Raw genomic sequence first — 27,298 nt, forward strand, 5'->3', positions numbered from 1 at the left:
CTAAAGAATAAAAGGCCTGGTTGTGTTTCTGAAATTACCCATTTAAGAGCAGCTCTCACAGACTTCCCAGGGGAACAGGTGAGATATCATAGTAAATGTGTTTTACTGTAGTCATCAGTAGCATATTTTAAAAAGCTCTTCGAAAACATTTGACACTGAATCAATGACTTACAAACATATATTAGTAATGGCGTTTCATAAGCACATAGCATTTATGTATGTATGTGTTTGTTTGTTTGTTACTTGTCATAGCTTTTTCAAAAGTTTTAAAGGATGGCATTCTTCAAGAAGTTTATCGACAAAATTACTGATGATGACAGCAGCAAGGTAAGTATAGAGTATATATACTGTATATGACCAATGATTTGAATATATTGTAGTGCAGCTCAACATTACTACTTATATTAATAATTAGTCCATGGTTTGACATTCAGTGGGTGTTGTAATATGTTCCATCACAGGGTTTTAAAGGTGGTCCAGCGGAGACAGCATACTTTGGAACAGTAAAGCCTGATCCAAACTTTAATGCCCAAAATGATGCTGCAAAATTGAAGAAAGCTATTGAGACCAAAGGTAAATCTTTTGCTGTAAATACAGGTATTTTACTCATTTTGAATTACGCATAGCAGTGTTGTGCTATAATGTTGAAGGAGACATCCTAATCAGTGTAGAAATCAAGATAAATGCAACATTAAAGACATAAAATGCTCTCATGCTCCTGATACCAATGTTAGAAATACTGTTGGGATGCTTATTTGAATGTGTTTTGACAAAATATGAAAAGGACTGTTCATGTCAACTAGATATAATAAGTTATGTGTTTATTCAAGTGTTGTCATGTTTAGTAGGACACACCCCTGCAATACCTGGAAAACTTACCTAGAATGCATTCCTAGAACTACATTGATAGTGATTATCGTCAATTTTATTTCACAAATACTATTTAAACTAAACTGAGCTAGACAATGACGTCACTGAATTCAATAATGAAATGCCTTTAACTGAAAATTGAGTGTTTAATCTTATTATTATACATTACTGACACTCTATCCTCCAATTTGATACTGTTAAGTGCTTTGACACAATCTGTATTGTTAAAAGCGCTATATAAATAAAAGTGACTTGACATTGTCATAGTTGAAAACCACAGGCTTAATGACACTAATTCATGAGCACTAGAACAAAACTGGCCACATGACAAAATGTACTAAGGAATTATTTTGTATTTTCATATATTTATATATATTTTCAAATATATAATGCATATATATTTTGTACATGTGTTTTTTCCATTGTTTAATATGTCTTACTTAGTGTGTATCAACACTATCAGATACAAAAAAATGTGTACTGTCAAATAAAATACTAGCATTTGACTCATATGGCACATTTGTTTTAAGAACATTCTAGTGACCGAGTCTGATTGATTTGAAATATTGCTTAAAAAAAGAGAGACAAGCAAAAAATGTGGTCCCATGTCTCATGAATCAGCATTAAATTAAATACATATCCCCCAATACAGGTCCTCACTGCAGAACACAAGATCCAGGGGGTGTGGTTGGATCTAGATCCAACTCCTCCCACCTTACATATACCTAAATCTACCCGTTTCCACCCCTTGATCCCTAAACCCACCCATCCCCACCCCTAAACCTACCCATCTCCACCCCTAAACCTACCATCTCCACCCCCTGGATGTGGATCCAACCCCGCCCCCTGGATCTTTGTTCTGCAGTAAGGGGCTACTGCCAATACACAGTTATAGTTGTACTTCTTATGCACCTTGATGTGCATGATGCAGCGCGGCTCGTTTTAAACCACCAGAATTAGCTGTAGTTTGATCATAAAAAGCCTCTCTCTTTCATCTCTTTTCCTCTCATGAAGGTGTGGATGAAGCCACTATTGTGGAGGTGATAGCAAAGAGAAGCAATGCACAAAGACAACAGATCAAAGAAGCTTATCAGCAGAGTGCGGGAAAAGTAAGCATTTTTACATCCAACAATTGTTGTCTTTGGCCTATTTAGATGTGTAAAGATGGTCTGGCATGTAAATATGAGATTGGAGGAATAGATAGAGGATGTTTAGAAGTCTCAGTTATTTGTAATTGAAATATGAATGTTGACTCAGTGGTGTGTGGCCAAGTATGGTGACCCATACTCAGAATGTGTGCTCTGCATTTAACCCATCCAAGTGTACACACAGTAGTGAACATACACCCGGAGCAGTGGGCAGCCAATGCTGCAGCGCCCGGGGAGCAGTTGGGGGTTTGGTGCCTTGCTCAATGGTCTCACTTCAGTCGTGGTATTGAGGGTGGAGAGAGTGTTGGTTATTCACTTCCCCCACCTACAATCCCTGCCAGACCTGAGACTCAAACCCACAACCTTCGGGTTACAAGTCCAAATCTCTATCCATTAGTCCACGACTGCCCAAGAACATCAAGTGGGAAGTCAAGAACATCAGTGACATCATGTACACTGCATTAAACACTGCATACACTGCATGGTCCAAGGAATTAAAAAAATATGATTGTATAGTTTATGAACTACAGTATGGCTGAACTATTTTTGTGAAAATTCTTTCAAAGGTCATGAGCAGATGCAGTCTACATTTACAACATTTTACCAGCAGGTGGCACTCTTAAGTCATAAGGTCACATATTTGGTTTTGTTCTAATGTATTAAAGAAAAAATCTAAATATCTGACAGCTGCTCAACTTTGTGTGTGTGTGTGCGTGCGTGCGTGTGTGGATTAGTGTATTGTAGGCCTATGTTTTTTTTTGTTTGTTTGTTTTTTGTGCTCAGCCTCTGGCGGATGCGCTGAAAAAGGCTTTGAAGTCAGATTTTGAGGAAGTGGTCCTGGCCTTACTGATGACACCCCCTGAATATGATGCTTTTGAAATGAAAAGAGCCATGAAGGTCTAATTTTTTATCCTTTTTTTGTTTGTTTTGTGTTATGTAGTGTAGTGTTGTGTTTTTTTTAACCTTGACAGTTAATATTTAAATATTTTAAAATGTTAGACAGCCATCCAATGTTTTATTTAAAGATTTCAGCACTAAAGAATTATTAATAATTAGGGTCTTGGGACAAAAGAGGATGTCATAAGTGAAATTCTAGGGACCAGATCAAACAAGGAGATCACAGCAATGAAAAATACTTTCAAAGAAGGTAACAACACAGATCCAAATACATACATGTACTTCATGAATGCAAATGTGTGTGTAGCTGCTAACCTCTTTTTGTTGTAAAGTCTATGGACAGCTGCTGGACGAACAACTTAAAGGTGAAGTTAGTGGAGATCTTGAGACTACCCTGCTTGCCCTTTGCAAGGTACAAAAATTATGCTGTTTAGTATACGTATGTTACGCCATAAGAAAACTGAATAATTTATGTGTTCTGAATATATATCCTATAACAGGCTACCAGGAGTGAAGACTATAATATTGACGATGGGCTTGCAAAGAGTGAAGCAAAGGTACTGTGGCAGATTCTACGCCAACACTGTAACAACTGAACTAAACAACACACAACTCATGTTATTAATTATTGTGTTTAAATAAGCTGATTTGTCTGGGTCTATATCATTTTCCAGTAACCTGTTTTGAATTTGGATTGGTTGGTAGGCATCTGGAAGTATCCCATTCATTTTCTCCATAGACTGTATGTGTATGGTTCTGTAGAAGCTCTCCACCTTATTCTTCAATGCGGAAGTAAGCCAATGGGTTCATTAGACACTATAGGGAAAAAACGAGAATAATAAAAACAAGCAGTACAGAGTAAAACTGTTTGCACTACAAACCAGTGTGTTCATAATTAAGACAATACATTAAAATAATATGGTAAGACACACACATTTTCTATATCAAGCAGCAAAACAAGCTGTTTTTGTACAGCTAAATATAGCTGGATGTGGATGAGACCCGGAGGCTAGACCCATAAAATTTTAGTCCCGCTCTTATGGGAAGAAAAGGGTGGATAAGTCAGTGTTACAACAATACGGTTACAAGTGTGATATTGCTTTTATACAACATTTATACACGAAAGTTAATATTGCGTAACTAACATTTTAGACAAAATATTTTATTTAAAAGTGCACTACTGCCATCTATGATTGAAACAGAAAATTGCAAGTTAAAAGTAGCCTACTTACAGATTTGTTGTTTTACATCAGTTGTGCTTCAACACTACTGTTGTGAAATTTTGTGGCATCTTTGGATAACATAAGAAATATGTACTAATGAGACAACAGTTTCAGTAATTTTTATTTTTATTATTGTTATTGCTAGCTTAACTGTTATGCCTTAAGAGAGGCAAGTGAAGTGCCTACAGGCATCTTTTGAAAGTAATAATGCTCTAATAGATCTTTTTTTGATGGTTGGGTTGAAGACCAAAACTACCACTGCGTTCTATATAATATGTAGACGCTTAATCTATTCTTGCAGTAGTCTTAAGGATGATCATAGCCAGAACCAGGATCAATTTGTTCTATTCATACAGGTAGGGTCTGTTTTTTTTTTGTTTTTGTTTTTTTATGTTGTAAAAGCGTCAGCTAAATGTAAATGTAAATGTAAAATGCATTGCGGAGATATATGCCCTTTTTTGCGCAAACCTCATTAAATTTGTTAGTGTGCTTTAATAAATGGTTTGGTATATCAAAAAGCTTTTGATAACTTTTGGCTTGAATGCTCTGAAGATGATCTGAGGCAATTTTGGTAAAAATTGGATGAACTGTTTAAGACGAGTTCGAAAAAGTAGGTTTTTAGAAAAATTCACAATTGCGAAAATTTTTGACTCGTAGAAATTTTAATTTTGGTATGCATTTGACTAGCCATGAGTCAAGGAATTTTTGCTTCTATACCTTATGGTTCAAAAGTTATTAGCAGACGTGGCCCTGTGTGAAAAAGTATCCCCCCCCCCCCCCCCCCCCCCCGTTAAAACATAACTGTGGTTTATCACACCTGAGTTCAGTTTCTCTAGCCACACCCAGTCCTGATTACTGCCACACCTGTTCGCAATCAAGAAATCACTTAAATAGCACCTGCCTGACAAAGTGAAGTAGACCAAAAGATCCTCAAAAGCTACACATCATGTTGAGATCCAAAGAAATTCAGGAACAAATGAGAAAGTAATTGAGATCTATCAGTCTGGAAAAGGTTATAAGCCATTTCTAAAGCTTTGGGACTCCAGCGAACCACAGTGAGAGCCATTATCCACAAATGGCGAAAACATGGAACAGTTTCCAACTGTAATTTGTTGATCAAGCGTGCAGAACAACCACCCAATAAAGCATTACAATAGTCTAACCTTGAGGTCATAAACGCATGAATTAGTATTTCTGCATTTGACGTTGAGAGCATAGGTCGCAATTTAGATATATTTTTGAGATGGAAAAACGCAGTTTTACAGATGCTAGAAACATGGCTTTCAAATGAAAGATTGCTATCAAACAGCACACATAGGTTCCTAACTGATGAAGAAGAATTGAGCAGCCGTCAAGTGTTAGATAGTGTTAGATAGTTTTCTAGGTTATTACATGTGGGGTTTTTAGGTCTGATAATTAACACCTCTGTTTTTTCAGAATTTAGCAGTAAGAAGTTACTCGTCATCCAGTTTTTTATATCGGCTATGCATTCCGTTAGTTTCTCAATTTGGTGTGTTTCCCTGGGCCGCGAAGAAATATAGAGCTGAGTATCATCAGCATAACTGTGAAAGCTAACACCATGTCTCCTCATAATATCTCCCAAGGGTAACATGTAAAGCGTGAAAAGTAACGGCCCTAGTACTGAGCCTTGAGGTACTCGTAATACTGCACTTGTATTCGATATGATACCTCTTCATTCACTGCTACGAACTGATGGCGTTCCGATAAGTACGATTTGAACCATGCTAATGCACTTCCACTAATGCCAACAAAGTGTTCTAGTCTATTTAAAAGAATGTTGTGGTCGATAGTGTCGAACGCAGCACTAAGATCCAGTAGAACTAATAAAGAGATACAACCACGATCAGATGATAGAAGCAGGTCATTTGTAACTCTAATGAGAGCAGTCTCAGAACTATGATACGGTCTAAATCCTGACTGGAATTCCTCACAAATACTATTTTTCTCTAAGAAGGAATATAATTGCGAGGATACTACCTTTTCTAATATCTTTGACAGAAAAGGGAGATTTGAGATCGGTCTGTTATTAACTAGATCTTTGGGGTCAAGTTGTGTTTTTTTTAATGAGAGGCTTTATTACAGCCAATTTGAAGGTTTTGGGGACATATCCTAATGACAGTGATGAATTAATAATAGCCAAAAGAGGATCTATGACTTCTGGAAGCAGCTCTTTTAGTAGTTTAGATGGAATAGGGTCTAACATATATGTTGTTGGTTTAGATGATTTAACAAATTTATACAATTCTTCCTCTCCTATAGTAGATAATGAGTGAAATTGTTCCTCAGGGGATCTATAGGGCACTATCTGATGCGATACTGTAGCTGACGGCTGCATGGTTACAATTTTATCTCTCATAGTATCGATCTTGGAAGTAAAGTAGTTCATAAAATCATTGCTGCTGTGCTTTTGGGAAATGCCAACACCTGTTGATGCTTTATTTTTCGTTAATTTAGTGACTGTATTGAATAAATACCGTGGGTTATGTTTGTTTTCTTCTAGAAGAGACGAAAAGTAATCAGATCTAGCAGTTTTTAATGGTTTTCTGTAGGATAGGGTATTTTCCCGCCAGGCTATACGAAATACCTCTAGTTTTGTTTTCCTCCAGCTGCACTCCATTTTCCGGGCTGCTCTCTTTAGGGTGCGAGTGTGCTCATTATACCACGGAGTCGGACTGTTTTCTTTACATCTTCCTTAAGCGTAAAGGAGCAACTGTATCTAAAGTTCTAGAAAAGATAGAGTCCATAGTCCATAGAGTACATCATCAAGTTTTTCTGTGCTGTTAGATATGATGAGGAATTGAGATAGATCAGGAAGATTACTTACAAAGCAGTCTTTTGTGGTAGAAGTGATGGTTCTACCATACTTGTAACAAGGTGTAGAATTTACAGTTTTAGCTATGTGGAGTTTACACAAGACTAGATAATGATCTGAGATATCATCGCTTTGCTGCAGAACTTCAACACCACTAACATCAATTCACAACATGGACGATGCATACTATAAAATAGAACACAGAAGTATGCATTATAGTTTGCAATTAAAATATGTAAGGTTGTGTAAATGCACTCACTGTCTCTGCTTTATACAGGCTCTGTTTGAGGCGGGAGAGAATCGAGTTGGTACTGTTTGCTCTGTCCTGATTGATGTCCTCACATCCAGGAGTGAAGCTCAGTTGTGCAAAAGTAAATGGAGAAACATCTATGACAGAATACAAATGTTACATATATGATTATTTTTCACAGAGAGTTGACTTTATATTTTTAGACACTAATAGTGTCAATAAAAATGTGTTTGCAGTTTTCCAGCATTATGGCAAATACAGCAAGCAGGGTTTGGCCAAAGTGCTGGAGAGTGAGCTGCATGGAAACCTTGAAGACTGTCTGATGACCCTGGGTAAGGAAACAAGCCTTCATTTTAGTCTGTGTGTGTCTGTGGGTGTGTGCAAGAGATTCTAGACATGTTAAATCAGTGATCGAAAGACTATTCAAAGTAAAGTTTTTAGGAAGCTTGTTTTTCCAGCTCTGCATGTCGAGGGTGGGTCCAGTCAGCATTATCACACAAACCTTTATCACACAAAGATTCGTACAAAGATACAATAGTAACTAAATCATGCAGTACGAAGTCACATCTTCCGTTTGTGTGCTCATAACAGTTTTTTACAAACATACAAACCTCACAACATTCTTATTTTCATGTTTAGTGAAGTCTGCTTGGAACAAACCTGCCTTCTTTGCAGAAAAGCTCCACCTGGCTATGAAGGTAAAGTTGCAAAGGAATTTATGGAATGCATTTTAGTACGCCTATGTAGTTGTGCACTGTGAGTGCTGCATATGCTTTTGATATTTTCATTCTTCATTATTTCTAATTTTTACATGAATAATGTAATGTAATGTGGGTTTCTAGGGGTTAGGAACAAATACTGATACATTGACTAGAATCATTGTGAGTCGTTCAGAAATTGACCTGCTGAAAATCATTCAAGAATATAAGAGGATGTATGGCAAAACCCTTCAGGAGGCCATTCTGGTGAGTCTCCATCATTTGAAAAGCTCTAAACAACTAGTTTGATGCTAACATGAAATAAAAATGAGCCCACTTACTTCACATCCATTATTGAATGAAATGGTCGCTTTTCATGATCCAGTCAATTTCCGACAAATTCAAGTCAAGTTCACCTCTACATTTACCCCTTTTCTTGTTTTACAGAAGGAAACGGGTGGAGACTATGAGAAGATTATCCTGACTCTCTGTGGCACTCAGTAATCATCTCTTAAATGTCTAAATTATCCAAAAAACATCTGCAGATTCATTACATGGTTATATTAACTACCCGTGTTGGCACAACTCAATCCCCCTTAGTCGGCTTATGAAAGCTGTTTAATTTAAATATGAAAAAAATGTCATTATGCACTCTGTAAATGTTATCATCAGTATAATATTCCTATAGCTATAACTTGGCATACTGTCTTAGTGGTAATTCAAGTGTTTATAACAATTACATGGCAACTATATATTAGTATTATTGAAATAAATCGCTTTGTAAATTGTGGCAATATTTTGTGTTGTGATGAACATATTGGTTTCTTTAGCATGTGACAGTATGTGAAAACTGTGAGCACTGGCTGTGTGTCTGTTCTCATAATCAAAGAGACAAATTCCACGACTAATAAAATCTCTAAAACTGTAGTTTAAAGCATCTGCATCTTATGCAATTTCTAGTGAACAATATCATTTCATATGTAAGTTTGGTCACACTTTTGGGGACCAGTTCTCACTATTAACTAGCTTTTAACTTTGTAATTTGCCTCAATAAACTCCTAATTTGCTGCTTATTAATAGCAAGGTAGTTTAGGTAAGGTTAAGCTTATGACAAAGGATTAAGGCATCTAAAATATGGCCATGCAGAATAAGGCATTAACATGTGGTTATTAAGTACTAAAAACAGTCAATATGCATGCTAATAAGTAGTGAGAACTGGTCCCTAAACTAAAGTGTTAGTAAGTTTCAGTGTAAGTTTTGTTTTATATTAGGTTTAGATTACAATAGGGTTGAGTGCAGCAAGTACATTAAATGACAGATTATCACAAGTCTTAGACAGGTACAACCAGAACAACCTGGTCTAACCCCTTTACCCAGCCCAACGTTTTTTCAGTGGGTGTGTATAAGGAATAAAAAGACAGGTACTGTTCCCGAAATTACCTACTTCAGATCAGCTCTTACAGACTTCACAGAGGAACAGGTGAGTTTTCTTTGTAAATGCATTTTACTGCATGTCCTACAGAGCTTGCCCTAATTAATACTGCCAACAATTCATGATGCTATACTCATAATGAAGTGATTGATGGTATTGGAATTGATATGACAATTTGCAGTATAGATTAATCTGCATAATGTTTGCAATAACTTCTTCATTCGCTTTGTTCTTTATAGTGTATTAAGAAGCTCACGAGATGGCTTTTCTCCAGAAATTATTTCAGCAATCTAATAAAGACGAGGTCAGTAAAAACATTTCATACCTTCTGGCCATACAAAAAGATCAACTTTAGATGGGTCTCCTGTAAGGAGTGACTAACTCAAGCACACTCAACTCAAGCATTAGCAAAGAAAACTACTTATATGTACTTACATATGTTGTAATATGCTTAATCTTAGGGTTTTAAACCTGCTCCTATTGTTGAGACGGGATACTTCGGAACAGTCAAGGCTGATCCTAATTTTAATGCCCAGAATGATGCTGCAAAATTAAAGAAAGCCATTGAGACCAAAGGTAAAATGCAAAGTTAAACACATTTAACATGCCTTTATGTTTCTGGTGTTGAAACTCAAGTAGAAGTTTAAAACAATTTTGCACTTTGTTGTTGCATGTTTGAAGGACACACCCCAACAATTACGTCATAGCAGGAATATATATATATCTTATGTCATATCCCAATATATAGCTCTGTTGGGACTTGTATTATTATGCTTCTATTATGCTTATCCTAATTTCTCAGTGATTATGCACAAGGAAACAAGTGCACTCATGTGCAATTGCCCAAGATCCAGCAGTATTACTCTGTAAACAGCTGCTCATGTGAAAACCTTTGTGATTTTGCCCTGTTTTCCTGTCATTAAGGCGTGGATGAAGCCACTATTGTGGAGGTCATAGCAAAGAGGAGCAATGCACAAAGACAACAGATCAAAGAGGCCTATAAGCAGAGTACAGGAAAAGTAAGCATTTTCACATCTTTTTAAAGTATTCAGTATTCATTTGAATCCAATTACTTATTCATGTGTTACTTACTGAAGCTTTCTATTCCATCTTAACATTTAAGGTGATATTTCATAATCGTTAAATATAACATAATTAAATATTTTTTTAGATGCACTAAAAATAATGAAAGATTAACAACTGAACATTTTTCACTTTAACAGTCCTTTTCCAAGGACCCTTGAACTTAACAATATGGGACAATACAGATGAATGAGCCAAGTCATATTGTGGCAGTAGTGAGTGGGGCGGGGCCGAGAGCTGTGGGGGCGGAACGAGGCCGGTGGAGTGAATGATAATGAGCGACTCACCGGTCTCGAGTCCCACGGAGGAGCTCCAGAAGGATAAAAGGAGGAGGGACGACAGTGGAAGACGAGAGAGGACCAGGCCTGGATTTTAGTTTGTGTTTTGTGTGCGGCAGTCGTCCGTGAGGGGCTGCCGCTGTACTTTTATGTTTGTTTATTTTTTTATTTTTTTTATTTTTACATTTAAAGAATTTAATAATAAAAATAAAAAAAAAACACCGGCCTCGTTCCGCCCCCACGGCTCTCGGCCCCGCCCCACTCACTACTACAGTGCCATCTACCCATTTCGGGTCAGGCTTTCTTGGTCATTGAAATGGTTGTGTAAAATATGGCAAGCCCGGTTGATACAAGGTTTTAATCCTATCTGAAATTTTTACTGTACCAATCTTTTCTGTTTGTTTGTTTGTTTAATCAATACTTGAACTTGACATATGAAGCAACATAGATGAGTCATTTACAATATCTGTAGGTCCAAGTTTAAGAAACAGATGAGAAATAGTTGTTTTTCTTCTTTTAAACAGCATGGCCTGTTTATAATATTATTTTGTGTTATTTTGTACTAATAGCTTTTGTTTTATTATTAATCCTCAGCCTCTGGCAGATGCACTGAAAAAGGCTCTGAAGTCAGAATTTGAGGAAGTGGTCCTTGCCTTGCTGATGACTCCTAGCGAGTATGATGCTTTTGAGATGAAAAGCGCCATGAAGGTACAACTTCTGACTGTTCTTATTGCAATATGTTGCTTAAATCTACTTAGTAATACTAGAATGTCATTGATAATTAGGGTGCTGGGACAAATGAGGCCGTCCTAAATGAAATTCTGGGGACCAGATCAAACAAGGAAATTACAGCATTGAAGACTGCTTACAAAGAAGGTATCAAGAAAGATTTACATACACACTGTACATGTTCATTCTAAAAGCAGAGATAGCTGCTAACCTCTTTCTGTTGTACAGTCTATGGAGAGCTGCTGGAAGAAAATATTAAAAGTGATATTAAAGGAGATCTCGAGACCACACTACTTGCCCTTTGCAAGGTAAATACAACATAGTTCAGTGACAATTTTGTTACAGAGCAAAAAAAAAAAACACAAAAAATTAGTGTTATATCCAATGCAATGCCTTTTTACTGTATCTAATAACTTCAGGCTACCAGGAGTGAAGACCGTAACATTGATGATGGTGTCGCTAAGAGTGATGCAAAGGTAAATATTCTTAACTTACACTATGGCCAATGAAATATGTAATCTGGTCATTATTGCAAAATAATATTAGGACATACTTAGGCTTCCAGTCATCTATCGACAGTTTTTACATTCACCATATACTAATAATACTGAACTTGCCAAATGGAACCACTTAGCTGTTCTAAATTGTGTTGGTATGAAAAACAAGGAACCACAGAATAACAATGAACTTGAAAGCAGCATGGGTATGTTGCCATGGACAGCGGTCCGTTTTAAAGTTTTGCAGTCATTAAAAAAGTATCTGACCACTCAGTGCTTGATACAGCATAATCAAGTTTTGCACAATGCCATGTAATAAGCATTATAAATGAAAACAAACAATGTAGATTCTGACTGTCTCTGACTTTGCTATGTTGTTGTTTCAGGCACTTTTTGAAGCAGGAGAGAATCGGATTGGCACTGTTTGCTCTGTTCTGATTGACATCCTCACAAACAGGAGTGAAGCTCAGTTGTGCAAAGGTAAGTGGAGGAATCAGATTTTTATTATATGCCATTTTGGAGTAGTTACATTAACAGTGTTGTTTAAAATCCACAGTTTTACAGTATTATGGCCAACTGAGCAAAGACGGTTTTGCCAAAGATCTTGAGGGTGAACTGCATGGAAATTTTGAAGACTGCCTGATGACCCTGGGTAAATATTTAAGACTTTGTTTTAGTCTTTGTGTCTGTGTGGGTGTGTGATAGAGAAACTAGTCATTTTAAATGCTTCAGCGGCCATTTGGATAAAGGCAGTTCTATAAAAACTTGTTCAACAAACAGACTTGTTTTTCCAGCTGTACATGTTAAGGGTGGTTTCATTCTCACACACGAAAACTTAGGTTAGGTACAAATATCCAAGATTAACTAAATTTATATCTAAAAAATATGGAATGTTGTTCAAATTCACTTTTTAGTTATTATTTATATTTATAATTAACAATAACAAGAAGAAGAATTATTTGTTTGTTTGTTTTTGCGTTAATGTTATTTTGTAATAATGATCTTAATGTTCTTCTAATGGTCTTTTTCATGTTTTAGTGAAGTCTGCTTGGAACAAACCTGCCTACTTTGCAGAAAGGCTCCACCTGGCTATGAAGGTAAAGTTGCAGAGAAATTCATGAAATGTTTTCCATTTGATCGAATTTGTCAGTGAATGTCTGTGTTTCTTATCTGGCCCAGTGATCAAAGAGGATAGAACTCTTTTGTTTTTCTGGAGATTTTCAAATTACACTTTTTCTGGCCTAAAGGACATCAGGGTGTCAATATCTTGATGAAAATGACTATCAAATCTATATACCACTATATTAAGCAATTTGGAAATTTCACAAATAACTCCAGAATTGGTCTGATTTTGTATTTTAACTGCATATCAAAATTTGTTGAGTTTAAAGTTTTCTTTGGTACAAGTGCCAGCATATCCTATTATTAACAAATGGACTAACAAAAACAGAATTCAGTCACATCATCAAATCAGTTAAACTGTAATATGCTGTAATAATGCTTGGGTCTACAGGGAATAGGAACCACCACTGACACGTTGACTAGAATCATTGTGAGTCGTTCAGAAATTGACCTGCTGAAAATCATGCAAGAGTACAAGAGGATGTATGGCAAAAGCCTTCAGGAAGACCTTCTGGTGAGTCTACGTAACTCATAACGGGCGATCTAAAAAGCTTTTGAATTTAATTTCTCATTTTTAGATGACTCATATTTAAAACCAAATGAAAAGTGGCTTATGTGTTTTTACAGAAAGAAACAAGTGGAGATTATGAGAAGATCGTGCTGGCTATCTGTGGGGCTCCGTAGACAACAATAAATATCTTCATTCAACTGGATCACGCTAAACACATCTGTTCATTAAATGGGTGTATTCATGACCCGTGTAAACACCCTATCTCCTCAGGGTGTGTCTCTTTAGGAGTGTTTCATTAAAACTCTGTGTGCAACTCATTGTGTAATAGTTTTTCTTTGACCAGTACACTCAAAAGCATGTGGTTTAAGTGTTTCAGGATACTTTAAAGTAACATCAATAATTAGTTGAGAATAAACTTCTACATCTACATATCTATATTTGTGATAAGCTGTATGATTCTCAAAGTTTTGTGACATTTGAATGTACACTGTAACCGAAAATATACAGTTGTTTCCAAGGAACTATTTCTTCCTGATCTGATCACCTATTTTGGTGCAATCCAATGCATTGAGGTTTATTCTTGATATTGATTAATTTCTTGAGTCAATGTGAATAAAACAAATAAATTCAGAAACACATTTGTAAATTACCTGAAGGTAATTATATTCGTACACAATGAAGACATCAATAAATAAATGTAAAACCAAATATCATAAAGGAAATAATCAATAACAAATAAGAAAACAAATCATACAAATAAGTATGCAGCAAGCAAATCGTTTTAAAAAGCACATTGATTATGCACAATGCTGTTTAATATAATAATGTCATGAGTAGACATTAGGCCTATTATCTTGGACTGTGTTCCCAGTGTTTCTTGTTTGCTGTATGAGCACACAGTGCACCTGTAGAAACTGATATAGGACTGTAATTGGAGAAGATGTGCCACAGGCAACAGATGCAGCGGAGCCATCGCGGTGGAGTAGGGCTCACACAGTCAAACTAGGTCCTTTAGGAACTTTTTTTTTTTCAATCATTTGACAATCCAGTCTGTTGTAGATAATGTCAAGCCACCTTTTAATGAGAACTTTCCAATGAGGAGTTTCATCAGACCAATATTTCTGCATGAAGCAGAGAGCCTAACCATCTGAAGATGTCTCCTACAGCACTTTTTCCATATGCATTTTTACTTGGGATTGGACTCCAATGTGTCCAGACAAAAACCTACACAAACCGCTGGGCGGTTAAAATAACTGGAGGTCCTGATGCTGCTGATCTTATTGCAGGAAAGTACGGATTTGTGAACATGGGCCAGGTAAGTAATTGGCAGAAATGTATTGCCAGTTAAGTATGTTTTGTTTGGTAACATCTGATAAAAGCTAAACAGTCTCACTTTTTACAATATAAACTGGGTATTATCTAATATTTTAAACTTTGAATTTTTTATTTAAAATGTGTGTTTTCGTTATTGAAATGCTTATTATGTATCTCAAAGGCTTTATCAAAATAGATAGTATGCATTTGTGTTGTAAAATTGTAATTGTCAACTACGGTATTCATTATGATACAGTGATGGTCACAGTTGGTAATGCCATGGTACTTTGAAAAGCATGAAATTTAATTCAAGTCAAGCTTGACTTACTGTCATTGAAAGTGGGAGATGATGTTTCAATTACTGCTAGAATAACTTCATAGACCAACTCATTCTTAAGGCCAATTCACACCACACAGACAAACGCCAACAAACAAGTTGGCTCAAGTTGGCTGTTGGATTTAGAATCTTATGAAAAATAACTGTCATGTTCACACTGCACCAACAGACACCGACTAACTCTATATCTATAAGCATGTTCAGTCAGGTGAAAACAAACTCCAACCAATGCCAACAGGGGTAACACACTGATCCAACAAACTCCAACACACTAGTTTGTTGGCGTTTGTCTGTGTGGTGTGAATTGGCCTTTATGAACACATTCTGTGTAAACACAAGCTCTATTCCTTCCTAGAATTTGTTTTCTTTCAAATTAGTCTTTCATTCTTGCCGAGCCCATGTCTCTGGGTCACTGGCTCTTGTATAATAAATGTGTTTAACCATGCAAGACGAGCTCCTAACCTCCATGGCATCTTATACTCTAATTCAGTTAGTTAACCAACAGGCACACTTTCTTTTGTCTCCTAGAAGAGAAAATAAGGAAATTACAATGCAAATACATTTTAGATGTGATTTTAACTTGATTTAATATTTGAGGTTTACAATAAATAAGAAAAGGGGTGCATATATAAGAATGCAATTGAAGTAATCTAAATTATGCAACTACTGTACATTTGACCCACAGTGTAAAATTGTGTAAAGTGTAAAACTGTCAATACATACACACTGCTGTTCAAACGTTTGGAGTCAGTAAGACTTTTATTTATTTATTTATTTATTTATATATTTTTACATTATTCTTATTTTTTCTTTACTTTTATTCAGCAAGGGCACATTAACTTATCAAAAGTGATAGGGAATATAATTGTATAAAGTTACAAAAAGTTCTGTTTCAGAGACATGCTTTTCTTTCTATTTATCAGAGAAATCTGAAAAAAAATGTATCATGGTTTCTACAAAAAATATTAAGCAGCACAATTGTTTTCAACATTGAATATATGAAGACAATTCACCAAAATTAGCATATTAGAATAATTTCTGAATGATTAAGTGACACTTGAGACCGTAGTAATAGCTGCTGAAAATTCAGCTTTGCCATTGACAGAAATGCATTTTAAAATATATTAATATAATTACATAATTTATCAAATGTATGTATTTGCACATATATACACTGCCATGCAAAAGTATTCATACCCCCTTCCTTTTTTCACATTTTGTTATGTTGCTGCTTTATGTTTATGTTGCTTTAAATTACTTTTTCCCAACATCAAACTACACTCCATACACCATAATGGATAAGCAAAAAAAATAATAAAATAAAATAATAATTATCTGGGACAGTTGAAATTTAGCTCAGGAGCATCATATTGCTTGTAGATATTACTACACTTTGAGTGAAGATAACCTGTGGCTAATTCAATTGAATGGGTATGGAAAGGTATATGGAAAGGCACATGTCTTAATAAAAGGTATAACAGCTGAAAATGCATATTGCATATTACCAAGCCATGAGGTCAAAAAATTGCCTGTAGAGCTCAGAAACAGGATTGCATCAAGCCACACATCTGGGGAAGGGCTCAGGAAAAAAAATCTGCTTGCATTGAAGGTTCACAGAAACATGTAGTCTCCGCTAGCCAACCAGGACTCTTCCTAGAGCTGGCCTCCTGGCCAAACTGAGCAATTGATGGAGAAGGGCTTTGGTTAGAGTGGTGACCAAGAAGCTGATGGTCACTCTAGTTGAGCTCCACGATCATACGTGGAGATAGGAGAAACCTAGAGAAGGACAAACATTGCTTCAACACTCCACAGATCTGGGCTTTATGGAGGTATGACAAGACTCTATCCTCTCCTAAACAAAGACACATGAAAACAACACTTGGAATTTTCACAAAAAACAAAGCACCTAAAGGACCCTCAGACTGTGAGAAACAAGATTCTCTGGTCTGATGAATCTCAATTCCAAGCATCATGTTTGAAGGAAACCAGCTCTGCTCATCACCTACAGAGTACCATCCCAAAAGTAAAGTGTGCTGGTAGCAGCCTCATTCTGTAGGGCTGTTTTTCAGCTGCAGGAACTGAGCTGAGGGACACATCAGAGCAGAAGAAAAGCTCAGTGCACCAAAATATTGAGGTAGCCTTAATGAAAACCCAGTTCAGAGCATTCAGAATCTCAGACTGGGCAGAAGGTTCACTTTCCAACAGAACAATGACCCTAAACACACAGCAAGAGTGGCTTACAGACAACTCTGTAAATGTTCTTGAGTGGCCCAGTCCCAGCCTGAGCTTGACCCCATTCAAATATTTCTGGAAAAACCTATCCCATCCAACCATCCAACCTGACAGAGCATGAGAGGTGAAGAGATTAAGAGAAGAATGGCAGATAATTGCCAAATACCGATGCGCAAAGCTTGTCGCATCATACCCAAAAAGATTTGAGGCTGTAAAAGGTGCTTCAGCTGTGTGCTGAGTTAAGGGTAATATTTATGCAATGTACTTATTTCAGTATTTTTTTTTTTTTTTTTTTTGTGACATTTTATTTTTCTGTTTTTGCTTTGTCATTGTGGTGTATGGAGTGTAGATTGTTGTGGGAAAATAGTCATTTAAAGCAGTTTAACAAAAAGAAGCAACATAACAAAACGTGAAAAAATGTAGGGGTATGAATACTTTTGCAAGGCATATATATATATATATATATATATATTTGAAATACAATGTATTTTGAAATTAGTTATTTTAAATTGTAATAATATTTCACAATATTACAGTTTTTACTTTATTTTGATCAAATAAATGCCTTGATGAGAATAAGATACTTTTTTATTAAACATATTATATATCAATAAATATGTAGATTTCTGAAAATGCTTTAATTTCTGAAAATTCTGAAAATGTATTACTTTTAGGCCAGTTTGAATTCCGGTTCAATTAGACAGTTTATTTTGCTTTGTCTAATTGCACACATGTTGTCTTTGCTAACATGTAAGATGCTGACTTCCTCTCCTCAGTCAAATGAAATGTGTAACTGCCATCCACAGCAGGGCTGTTTAGTTCCGGTTAAATCTGGTATGGCTTCGGCCAACATCTTAATGTCAAGGCACAGGGTGTCAAATAGTAATCAGCAGCCAAAGTTTAAGCTCAGCTGAATCGTGCAGTGGTAGCTCAGGTTGCCTCTGATGGTAAGTCTATCAGCGGTGTAGGATAACCCTTTTGTTGTTTCAAAGGCATACGTCAGGGATGAATACATAATTTATATCTCTGTCAGTCACACTTCAGCAGCGGCTGTGTATATAAAACACAATCTTCTTCCCCTTGTGCCGCTGCAGATTGGTGGGCTAGTGGACCATTACCAGTTCCAACACAGTGGAATCATCAAACGGTCCACAATTAAAAGCAGAGGAAACCACAGTCTCATCGCCACAGAGACCAAGGTACAAGGATCACATACCTTCAGTCACTGAGACACCACTGAATAGTTAATAAGTTAGACTACACCACCTTATAAACACCACACACACTTACCAAAACAGATTAAGACAGTACACCAAACCACACGGATGCTTCCTTAAACTTGCCAAAAACTAAATGAGACATTGATAAATGCTCTCAATGAATATTTCATTTAAGTCACTGTGGTTTGTGAAGCATGTTATGTATTCAGCAGCACGTCACAAATATGTTCTAATGCTAAAGGTGGAGTGGATCCAGCAACAGATGGTTCAGAAGAGAGTAAAAAGAACCGACACAATGGACCAAACCCATGCCGTCAACTTCAATGACCCTAAATGGGACAGCATGTGGTATATTGTTAGTATGCAACACATTACAATCAGAAATGTTATATTCAGTTAAAAGACGCTATTAAATTGAACAAGTTATTTCCACAGAATGTGTTATATCATATTGAAATATCCCTTGCAAACTTTTAAAAAGAGTACCTTTTATGGAAATAATATAGTTACTAAAACATACAAAAATGTGTTATATTTGCCTTCTGTTCCATAGCACTGTGATCACAACTGCTTGACTGACATGAACATCCAGGCCGCCTGGCGCAGGGGCTACACTGGGAAAGGGGTTGTTGTTTCCATTCTGGATGATGGTATAGAAAGACAGCATCCAGATCTAAAACAGAACTATGTAAGTTCATGAAACGAAAAATGAGATATCATAAAGAAATCTCAGGAACAAAAATTGAAATAAATTGAGTTGTGTATACACTCTTAAAAATAAAGGTGCTTGAAAAGGGTCTTCAAGCGATGCCATAGTAGAAGAACCATTTTTGGTTCCACAAAGAACCATTCAGTCAAAGGTTCTTTAAAGAACCATCTCTTTCTTACCTTTTTATAGTCTGAAGAACTCTCTTTCACCACAAAGAATCTTTTGTGAAACAGAAAGGTTCTTGAGACGTTAAAGGTTCTTTATGGAACCATTTAGACAAAAAGGTTCTTCTACGGCATCGTGAAGCACCTTTATTTTTATGAGTGTATCATTTAGGTTTTTCGTTTGTTTGTTTTCAAAAAGCCGTTGGCATATTTTAGAGAGAAGGATGTCTGATATAATCTGATATACTGTATGTGTATTATATAAATTATATGTACTAAAAAATATAAACATTATCCATTGACAATGGGGGTTTATTTTCTAGTAATCAGCCAACTTAACATTACTTGTCAATTATCTCCAATACTGTGTGAATAATCAGCAAGACTGATTATTATATTGGTCTGTCACAATTTTTTTTAAAGATTTAAACTTGTGAGTGGAATATGAAAAATATGAAGGACTGTTATGTTGTCTATGTTGCTAACAGATGTTATTAAAGGGATAGTTCTCCCTAAGTGGAACTGTTTGGTTCTTCAAAAAGAACCAAAGTTATTCAAAATATTTTCTTTTGTGTTCCTCAGAAGCAAGAAACTCTTACAGGTTTGGAGCAAGTGAAGAGTGGAAATGATGACAGAATGTTCATTTTGGGGCAAACCCCTTTAATGTTTTATTCTATCTTTCTAAGGATGCACGAGCCAGTTATGATGTTAACGGCAATGATCCCGATCCAACACCACGTTATGATGCAACCAATGAAAATAAGTCAGTCCATTTCCCTCTCACTCACTCTCCACGTTTTGATTTTAAAATACATTTGAAAATTGCATTAAGTGCTCCAGACAAATACGAGATTTTCTTTTCTTTGTGAATTCACAAAAAGACATGGGACAAGATGTGCTGGTGTGGTGGCTGCCTCAGGAAACAATTCCCTCTGCATTGTCGGAATTGCCTACAATGCAAAAATTGGTGGTGAGTTATCAGAAGTGTTTGCATACACCTGCCTGTTGTTATGCTTCATGCAACAATAAACTGTTACTATAAGTGGTATGTAATATTATTGATATCTATGGAGCTGTGTTTCCTAATTTCTCTTCCCTGCACATGTAGGTGTGCGCATGCTGGATGGTGATATGACTGATATGGTGGAAGCCCAATCCCTCAGTCTGAAACAGCAGTATATTGACATCTACAGCTCCAGCTGGGGTCCAGATGATGATGGCAGAACAGTTGATGGCCCCGGCCCTCTTGCAAGGCTCGCTCTGGAAAATGGCATCCGCAAAGTTAGTGTGTGTTTGTGTGTCTATGATGGGCAGTTTCAGTCAAGACCAGACCTTACAAGAGACCCAAAGACCAATACTCCCTTTGACCAGATGTTACTGATGATACTTTGTTATTGCACTTAAACCTACATGTAACTTTGGGCCATTGGAGTTTTACTTTTGATAAAACTTTGTTATTTGCAGAGGAACATTGTTTTGGTAAATGCATAATTTGTGGTTCAGCTCTGCTGTTCTATGTGGATGAATCTGATGAGTACTGGAGAAGTTTGTTCCCTCATTTTAGACCATTTGTAGAATTTCTTCCCTCATTTCAGTTAAGTCATCCCCATCACAATTAAAACAAGGAATGGTGCAATGTACTTAAATTTGTGTTTAATTTATATATTTAAATTTAATGAATACATAAAAAATGAAACAACCATGTAATTTAATTAATGCACATTTTTATAATGGTCTAATAGAACAATTATTGTTTTTTCTGTCTTTATTTTATTTTATTTATTTTTTATTTTATGATGAGAGTAAACATTAAGTATAGTAAGTTATAGTAAATGGCTAAGTAACTAAATTAAACATTGACTAACAAATGTTTAGTTTTATTGTGAAAATTCTACTTTCATATTGTAGCTTACATAGTGTCACTTTTGTTTATAGTGAAATTAAGTTGTGAAAGCCAAAATATTTACCTGCATTAATTTACATATTGGCTTATGTCTAATGGTATATGGTCTTTATAATGAATACTATTTTTAGTTTATATAAATGTTTTTGGCAACAATGAAATATTTTTTGCTATTATATAAAAAAATACAGGTTTGAACTAAACCATAAATATAATTTGAGAAACAAACAAAAATGAGAATACATTTGAATGAATAAGGGCAGCCACCTGACATACAAAATCTCCTGTTAATTTTTACCATGTGACCTTGCGGATTTTTATTTTTTATTTTTTCATTTGTAAATGAGCAATTCCTTTAGATGTTAAAGGTAAAATTACTGTTGAAAATTGCACCTAAACAGTAATCATCCATGAATTCTTCTTTGTTTCTCAGGGCAGAAAGGGCCGTGGCTCCATCTTTGTGTGGGCATCAGGAAATGGTGGGCAGAGTCAAGACCACTGTTCATGTGACGGTTACACCAACAGCATTTACACCATCTCAGTAGGCAGCACCACTCAGAGCGGCAGAAAGCCGTGGTACCTGGAAGAGTGCTCCTCTACTCTGGCCACAACTTACAGCAGTGGAGACAGTCACAGCTTAGGCGTTGTGAGTCACTCAGTATGTATTTGTTTGATTCTTTGTCAGAAATTGTTGTTTTTTTCTCACCGGCTCCATGTTTTCAGGTGACAACAGATTTGAGGCAGCGTTGCACTGATGAGCACTCTGGCACTTCAGCATCAGCCCCCATGGCTGCAGGAATCATCGCCCTCACACTGGAGGCAAAGTAAGCAGTTATGGTTTATTTGTGCTCTCTCTGTTAAATGCAGTCATCTATTTGTTAGATCTGGCAAGTGCTTTGTGGTCAAATCACATCTGGTGATCTGTCATCTTTGCTCACGGGATCTTCACATACAGTTTCACATACAGGTCTTATTGAGCCAATCGCACTGTAGGATAAAATATTTACTGCCATTCCTGTTGAGCATGTGATGAATAAACCCATTTCTTTGTTTTTCATGCACAGTCCAGCTCTGACCTGGAGAGATGTTCAGCACATTGTGGTGAAAACTTCACGCCGTGGTCACCTGAGTGCTTCAGACTGGCAGAGCAATGGAGCTGGATATGATGGTAAAATGAGCCTGGAAATGTCACTTATGATATGTTATTCAACATGTGTTTAATTTAGCTTAAAAACAAATCATAGTAAAAAAAAAAAAAAAAAAAGCATGAAAGCACAATGTCCTTTGGGAATAAATAAATGCAATATAATATAATTATAATACAATTCAATATCACATCATCATCAAGATTACACACCTGACCTAATTTATAGATCCTGACTACTGTATTAATTCTAAAATATATTAACCCCCATTCTTCTAATACATGTATACTGAAATCAATAGAAAAATAAATATACATATTATATACATATATTATTATATACATATAGTTTTGGAACTGGATGGTGTATTTAAAGCATCTACTAACAGGGGCTCCACAGCATACTTTTAGTATACGGTACATACTTTTAGTAGTACATACATAATACATACTTTTATGCAGTCATGAATAATTGAATATGCAATTGCATGGGAAATAAAGCATGGTTTCATTGGCAGTATGTTATAAACTGTTTCATCATTGACTGTTGCGCAGTTAGTCACCTTTATGGGTTTGGTTTGATGGATGCTGAAGCCATGGTGAAGGAAGCAGAGACCTGGAAGAAGGTGCCTTCTCAACATGTGTGTGAGGAAAACATAGTCCAGACTGCCAGGTAACTGTTTGCCCATAACCTTAATGCTTTATCACGGTGCTAGTACCGTGGTGGTACCATGGTTTAGTCACATATACTATGGTACTGAATTACCATATTCTTATACCATACCATATTTACATGGTCCTCCAAAATCTGTCAAAGAATATCATAGTAATGTCATGGTATTTTTTTGTCTGCATTTATGAATCTCAGGATCATCAGTGCAGAGAGGGTGTTGAGGTCAGTGTTTAAGTCCTCAGGATGCTCTTCTCAGCGTCTGCAGCGGGTGGTTTATCTGGAGCATGTGGTTGTACGTGTCACAATCACACATCCTCACCGTGGAGACCTGTCAATCACACTGACATCACCCACTGGAACCAGATCTCAGCTTCTCACAAACAGGTACAAATATACTGAGCCAGTTCAGATGGGCTGGAATTAAAATAATAATTGTATTTATTGAAATACAGTACATAATTCACCCTTCAAAGCCTACTATATCATATTTGATGAAATTTCTGAGGCCTCTAAATTATTATTTGTTTAACAGGTAAAAAGCCTTTTAGTAGAATTTAAAAATGTCCACCTTCAGCTCATGGTTAACATGACTTTTTATGGTGAAATTTTTATGGATTTTTAGAAAGTAAATGAAAGAAACAAATGTGTATTATTGGTAATATTTCAAAATGAACACTTACTGGACTGAAGCAACTTAGGTTTACCTGATTGTAAATACATATTTGTTTAGAAAAATCTTGTTTAAATGAGTATCAAATATGATAGATCAGGCTTTTGATGAATGTGTATTTGTAATCTAAACATAATAAAAAACTACAGTGCTATGAACATAAAATTAAGCATTTAAATCTTGTCATATTTGATTACTGTATTTGACATACAGTACTATTGAGAGACATAGCGTGTCAACTAATATTTACAGTATGCACATTTAGTCTGTTATCTTGTTGTAAAGGTTTCATTGATTTACATTACAAGCTATCATAATTTCATCTTACTTGGCCATATAAATAACAGAAACTTCACCAAATTAGCATTTTTCCCACTAATTCTTTGGAACCTTGCTTCAATTATTCTGGTGCTATTTCCTTTCAGACCAAATGATCATTCCAGTGAGGGTTTCTTTAAGTGGGAATTCATGACGACTCACTGCTGGGGTGAAAGACCAGCAGGAGACTGGATCCTGGACATCAGAGACTCGCCATCTCCACGGAGAAACAGCCGATTACAAGGTGTCCACACTCTAAACAAAAATGGTGCTACATAGCATTAAAAGAGGTTTATTGGCTTGAAAATAATCAAAGGGGAACCACTTTAAGTTAGTCCAGGTGATACATGCAAAATTTGAGGTGATATGTTCACTTTTTCATAAAAACATGAAACTTGGTACAGTTGTACAGGTTAGGGCCCTGAACATTTTCAGAAATGGAGCCATCCCAGAAACACCTTGTGGTTGCCATTTTACTTTCAACCATAACCAAATTATGTATTTTGTGTCATATCTCCTGAACCACACATGACAACACAGAAAAGGTGATGTCAATGCCTATGTTTTGATGTTCAAGGATTTCAATGATACCATATACAACAACATAAACTGTTCAGGTGAAGAGTTAAGGTATCTGCACACCGAGTCTGAAATGTTTGTCCGAAATTTTTTACACGTTAAAAAAAAAAAAATCACTTTTGCACACTGCCTCCGAAACTTTCGTCTGTCAAAAAAAAAATTATATCAGGTTCGTTTTTCTGCGTTTTCGCATCCGTAGCATGCATTTTGATAGGAAAGGATGGGGAATACGAAAAAAAAAATGGAAAAACGCATGCGAAAATTTCGGACAGTGTGCAATGACCTTTAATGGTGAAATCAGCAATGTGAGGAAATAACTAGTATCTGAGTATCTCAGTATCACAGCATTTACAAAAGTCCATTTTATGGCTATTAATTTTTTCTTTCTTTGATAATTAACTAATATTTCATTCAATAGTACAATAAAATATTTTTTTCAATACAATCATATTCAGAGATATAAAAAAATATGATCTCAGGTAAGTGTATTTTTCCTTACCTCTCAGGTAGGCCGTAGTATGTTTCCAATACGTTCTTGTTCTTTCTTAACAACGCTCTAACGTCACACGCAGACGGCAATGCAATCTTGATAACCTGAGTCCTATCTGCACTTCTTCTACTGCACCTCTCTCTTTTTCTGTGGGTCTCATGAATTGTCAGTCAGCTGTCAACAGACTTCATTTCGGCCATTGGTTCTCAGTCTACTCTTAGTATTTTGGGCTTGACTGAGACCTGGGGCCTCATGTATAAAAGGACGCACAAAATGGGCACAGAAATGTGCATACGCTGTTTTCCACGCATGTATTTGGATTTATCAAAAATTAATTTGGCGTAAATATGTGCGCACCGTACGGATGCTCTTGACTGTGCGTACGCATGCTTTTTCCTGGAGTGAGAAAAGGAATGAAGTAAACAAGGATTTTAAACTCTGTTTTTATTTCGATATACACATTTACATTAAATATTCCCCTCTCATTAATGGAGATAAACACTGAAATTAGCCTGAATAAAGTCATTACGCAGGAGTTAAAACTAAATTATATGAATTTAGACATTTGTAGTGGATGCGCTTGATCACTTTTCCTGTGGCATGAAATGTTTTAATGACGTTATGAGAGTTTTTAATATTTTTTTTTGGCACGAACAATGATCAGTGATGCGCACTTACTTAGATACTGGAGGACACTGCTGAATTCGGTGGTCGAATGGTCCATTGTCCGATTTAAATAGGTTGAAGGATGATAACTTATTGTACAACCACAGCTGCACAGAGGTGTTGATGGCGTGTCAAGGCATATTCACAACATTATGAAAAATACCACTGTATTTGAAGGATACAGCTTGAAAAAAATTGTAAGATTTGCGTGTTTCCTTTGTCAGTGATGCGCCAAATCAGACAATTGTATTTACACTGCAATTAATATAGGCTTATCTGTTTCCACTAAAAATAGATAAAAGATGTTCACCCTTTCAGAAAAACTGCATACATTTAATTTGAATTGTTTAAAACAATTGAAATATTATTTGGCCAGTGGAAAAGAATGAGTGCAACTATATTCTAAAATATGCTATTTATCTGATAACTCCTTTTTATGGATATTTTGATATATTTATTCTAAAACATACTGGATGATTTTGGCAATAAAAATGAATGTGGCACAAATGGCATTTAGTCCGTATCTCATGTTTCCTTAAGGTCTTGTACCTTTGACGGTGTTAAACATGGTGTCACGTGGATGGGAATATGCATGGAAATGATATGCAGATGATGTTATGCATCGTAAAACTAGGCGTTGTAAGCTCCATATATGGTGATTTCTGGGAGGAGTCGGGGGGAGATGCACGTACGCACAATCTTCTCCTGACTGGGATTTATAAAGGGATTTTTGCGCAGGTTCTGGCATACGCATGCTTTTATAAATCTGAAAACTTTTGTGCGTACGCAAAATCAAGCTTTTGTGTGGACTTACACTTTTAGGATGAAATCTACGGAGAGTTTTATACATGAGGCCCCTGGATTTGTCCACAAGACTCCACAACCCCCTGCTGTTCTCTCTTACAACTTCCCTTTTATCTCACACCCCCATCATGTTGGAAGAGTACTGGTCTTCTCATTTCTAATAATTGGAAATACTCAACCCACTCTGCCCTATGCAATAAAAACTATTTTGATCGTCATGCTATTATGGTAACAGCTCCTGTCAAACTCCATATTGTAATGATTTATTGCCTTACTGGTCAACTGGGCACCTTTATAGAGGAGCTGAATGGGCTGCTATCCTCATTCTCTGTGGACGGCAGTCCACTTGTAGTCTTTGGTGACGTCGGAATCCATCTGGAGAAGCCTTACACTGCAGACTTCCACTTCCACTCCTATAGCTTCATTCAATCTCAAAAGGCTTACCACCACAAGCACTGTGTGCCACCAATTCCTCTAACAGTTACTTTTAGATGAAACCTACGC

General features: G+C 36.2%; 3 protein-coding genes and 1 long non-coding RNA gene across 6 annotated transcripts in view; all 4 read left to right on the forward strand.

Annotated features, from left to right (window-relative positions):
- LOC306870868 overlaps positions 1–27,298 on the forward strand; it is a 1,223,475-nt gene that overhangs the window by 715,886 nt on the left and 480,291 nt on the right. The window lies entirely within an intron of this gene.
- LOC306870684 (annexin A1-like) lies at positions 23–8,855 on the forward strand. 2 transcript variants are annotated; one of them, XR_013784288.1, is made up of 13 exons: positions 23–78; positions 253–327; positions 462–573; positions 1,885–1,979; positions 2,802–2,915; positions 3,075–3,165; positions 3,248–3,327; positions 3,416–3,472; positions 7,249–7,342; positions 7,458–7,553; positions 7,861–7,919; positions 8,116–8,186; positions 8,367–8,845. XR_013784288.1 is itself a non-coding variant. In XM_079418102.1 (13 exons), the coding sequence occupies exons 2-13, from the start codon at positions 274–276 to the stop codon at positions 8,421–8,423; spliced, it is 1,032 nt and encodes a 343-aa protein (XP_079274228.1). In that variant the 5' UTR covers positions 23–78; positions 253–273; the 3' UTR covers positions 8,424–8,855. The 2 variants fall into 2 exon arrangements, 1 of the variants encoding a protein (XP_079274228.1); XM_079418102.1 differs by having other exon boundaries at positions 8,064–8,186; positions 8,367–8,855.
- LOC306870685 (annexin A1-like) lies at positions 8,671–14,284 on the forward strand. Its single transcript, XM_079418103.1, has 13 exons — positions 8,671–9,399; positions 9,591–9,655; positions 9,813–9,927; positions 10,276–10,370; positions 11,307–11,420; positions 11,498–11,588; positions 11,670–11,749; positions 11,861–11,917; positions 12,325–12,418; positions 12,495–12,590; positions 12,977–13,035; positions 13,452–13,574; positions 13,688–14,284. The coding sequence occupies exons 2-13, from the start codon at positions 9,611–9,613 to the stop codon at positions 13,742–13,744; spliced, it is 1,026 nt and encodes a 341-aa protein (XP_079274229.1). The 5' UTR covers positions 8,671–9,399; positions 9,591–9,610; the 3' UTR covers positions 13,745–14,284.
- LOC306870852 (proprotein convertase subtilisin/kexin type 5-like) overlaps positions 14,749–27,298 on the forward strand; it is a 38,979-nt gene continuing 26,429 nt past the window's right edge. The window contains exons 1-13 of the mRNA XM_079418312.1: positions 14,749–14,886; positions 18,549–18,653; positions 18,916–19,029; positions 19,228–19,362; positions 20,234–20,310; positions 20,429–20,517; positions 20,656–20,828; positions 21,884–22,096; positions 22,174–22,274; positions 22,515–22,618; positions 23,150–23,267; positions 23,463–23,651; positions 24,363–24,499. Coding sequence (XP_079274438.1) covers positions 14,878–14,886; positions 18,549–18,653; positions 18,916–19,029; positions 19,228–19,362; positions 20,234–20,310; positions 20,429–20,517; positions 20,656–20,828; positions 21,884–22,096; positions 22,174–22,274; positions 22,515–22,618; positions 23,150–23,267; positions 23,463–23,651; positions 24,363–24,499 — 1,564 coding nt within the window. The 5' untranslated portion in view covers positions 14,749–14,877. The remainder of the gene's footprint in view (positions 14,887–18,548; positions 18,654–18,915; positions 19,030–19,227; positions 19,363–20,233; positions 20,311–20,428; positions 20,518–20,655; positions 20,829–21,883; positions 22,097–22,173; positions 22,275–22,514; positions 22,619–23,149; positions 23,268–23,462; positions 23,652–24,362; positions 24,500–27,298) is intronic.

Source organism: Barbus barbus (genome assembly GCF_936440315.1).
Source record: "Barbus barbus genome assembly, chromosome: 6".
In the NCBI taxonomy this organism is placed as follows: Eukaryota; Metazoa; Chordata; class Actinopteri; order Cypriniformes; family Cyprinidae; genus Barbus; species Barbus barbus.

Excerpts from the sequence above, each read along its gene's own strand:
- LOC306870684 (XM_079418102.1), top strand. The coding sequence starts at position 274 with ATGGCATTCTTCAAGAAGTTTATCGACAAAATTACTGATGATGACAGC. Across the intron at positions 574-1,884 it reads GAAAGCTATTGAGACCAAAG|GTGTGGATGAAGCCACTATT; the intron begins GTAAATCTTTTG and ends CCTCTCATGAAG. Across the intron at positions 3,166-3,247 it reads GAAAAATACTTTCAAAGAAG|TCTATGGACAGCTGCTGGAC; the intron begins GTAACAACACAG and ends TTTGTTGTAAAG.
- LOC306870685 (XM_079418103.1), top strand. The coding sequence starts at position 9,611 with ATGGCTTTTCTCCAGAAATTATTTCAGCAATCTAATAAAGACGAG. Across the intron at positions 11,750-11,860 it reads CACTACTTGCCCTTTGCAAG|GCTACCAGGAGTGAAGACCG; the intron begins GTAAATACAACA and ends TAATAACTTCAG. Across the intron at positions 13,036-13,451 it reads GGCTCCACCTGGCTATGAAG|GGAATAGGAACCACCACTGA; the intron begins GTAAAGTTGCAG and ends TTGGGTCTACAG.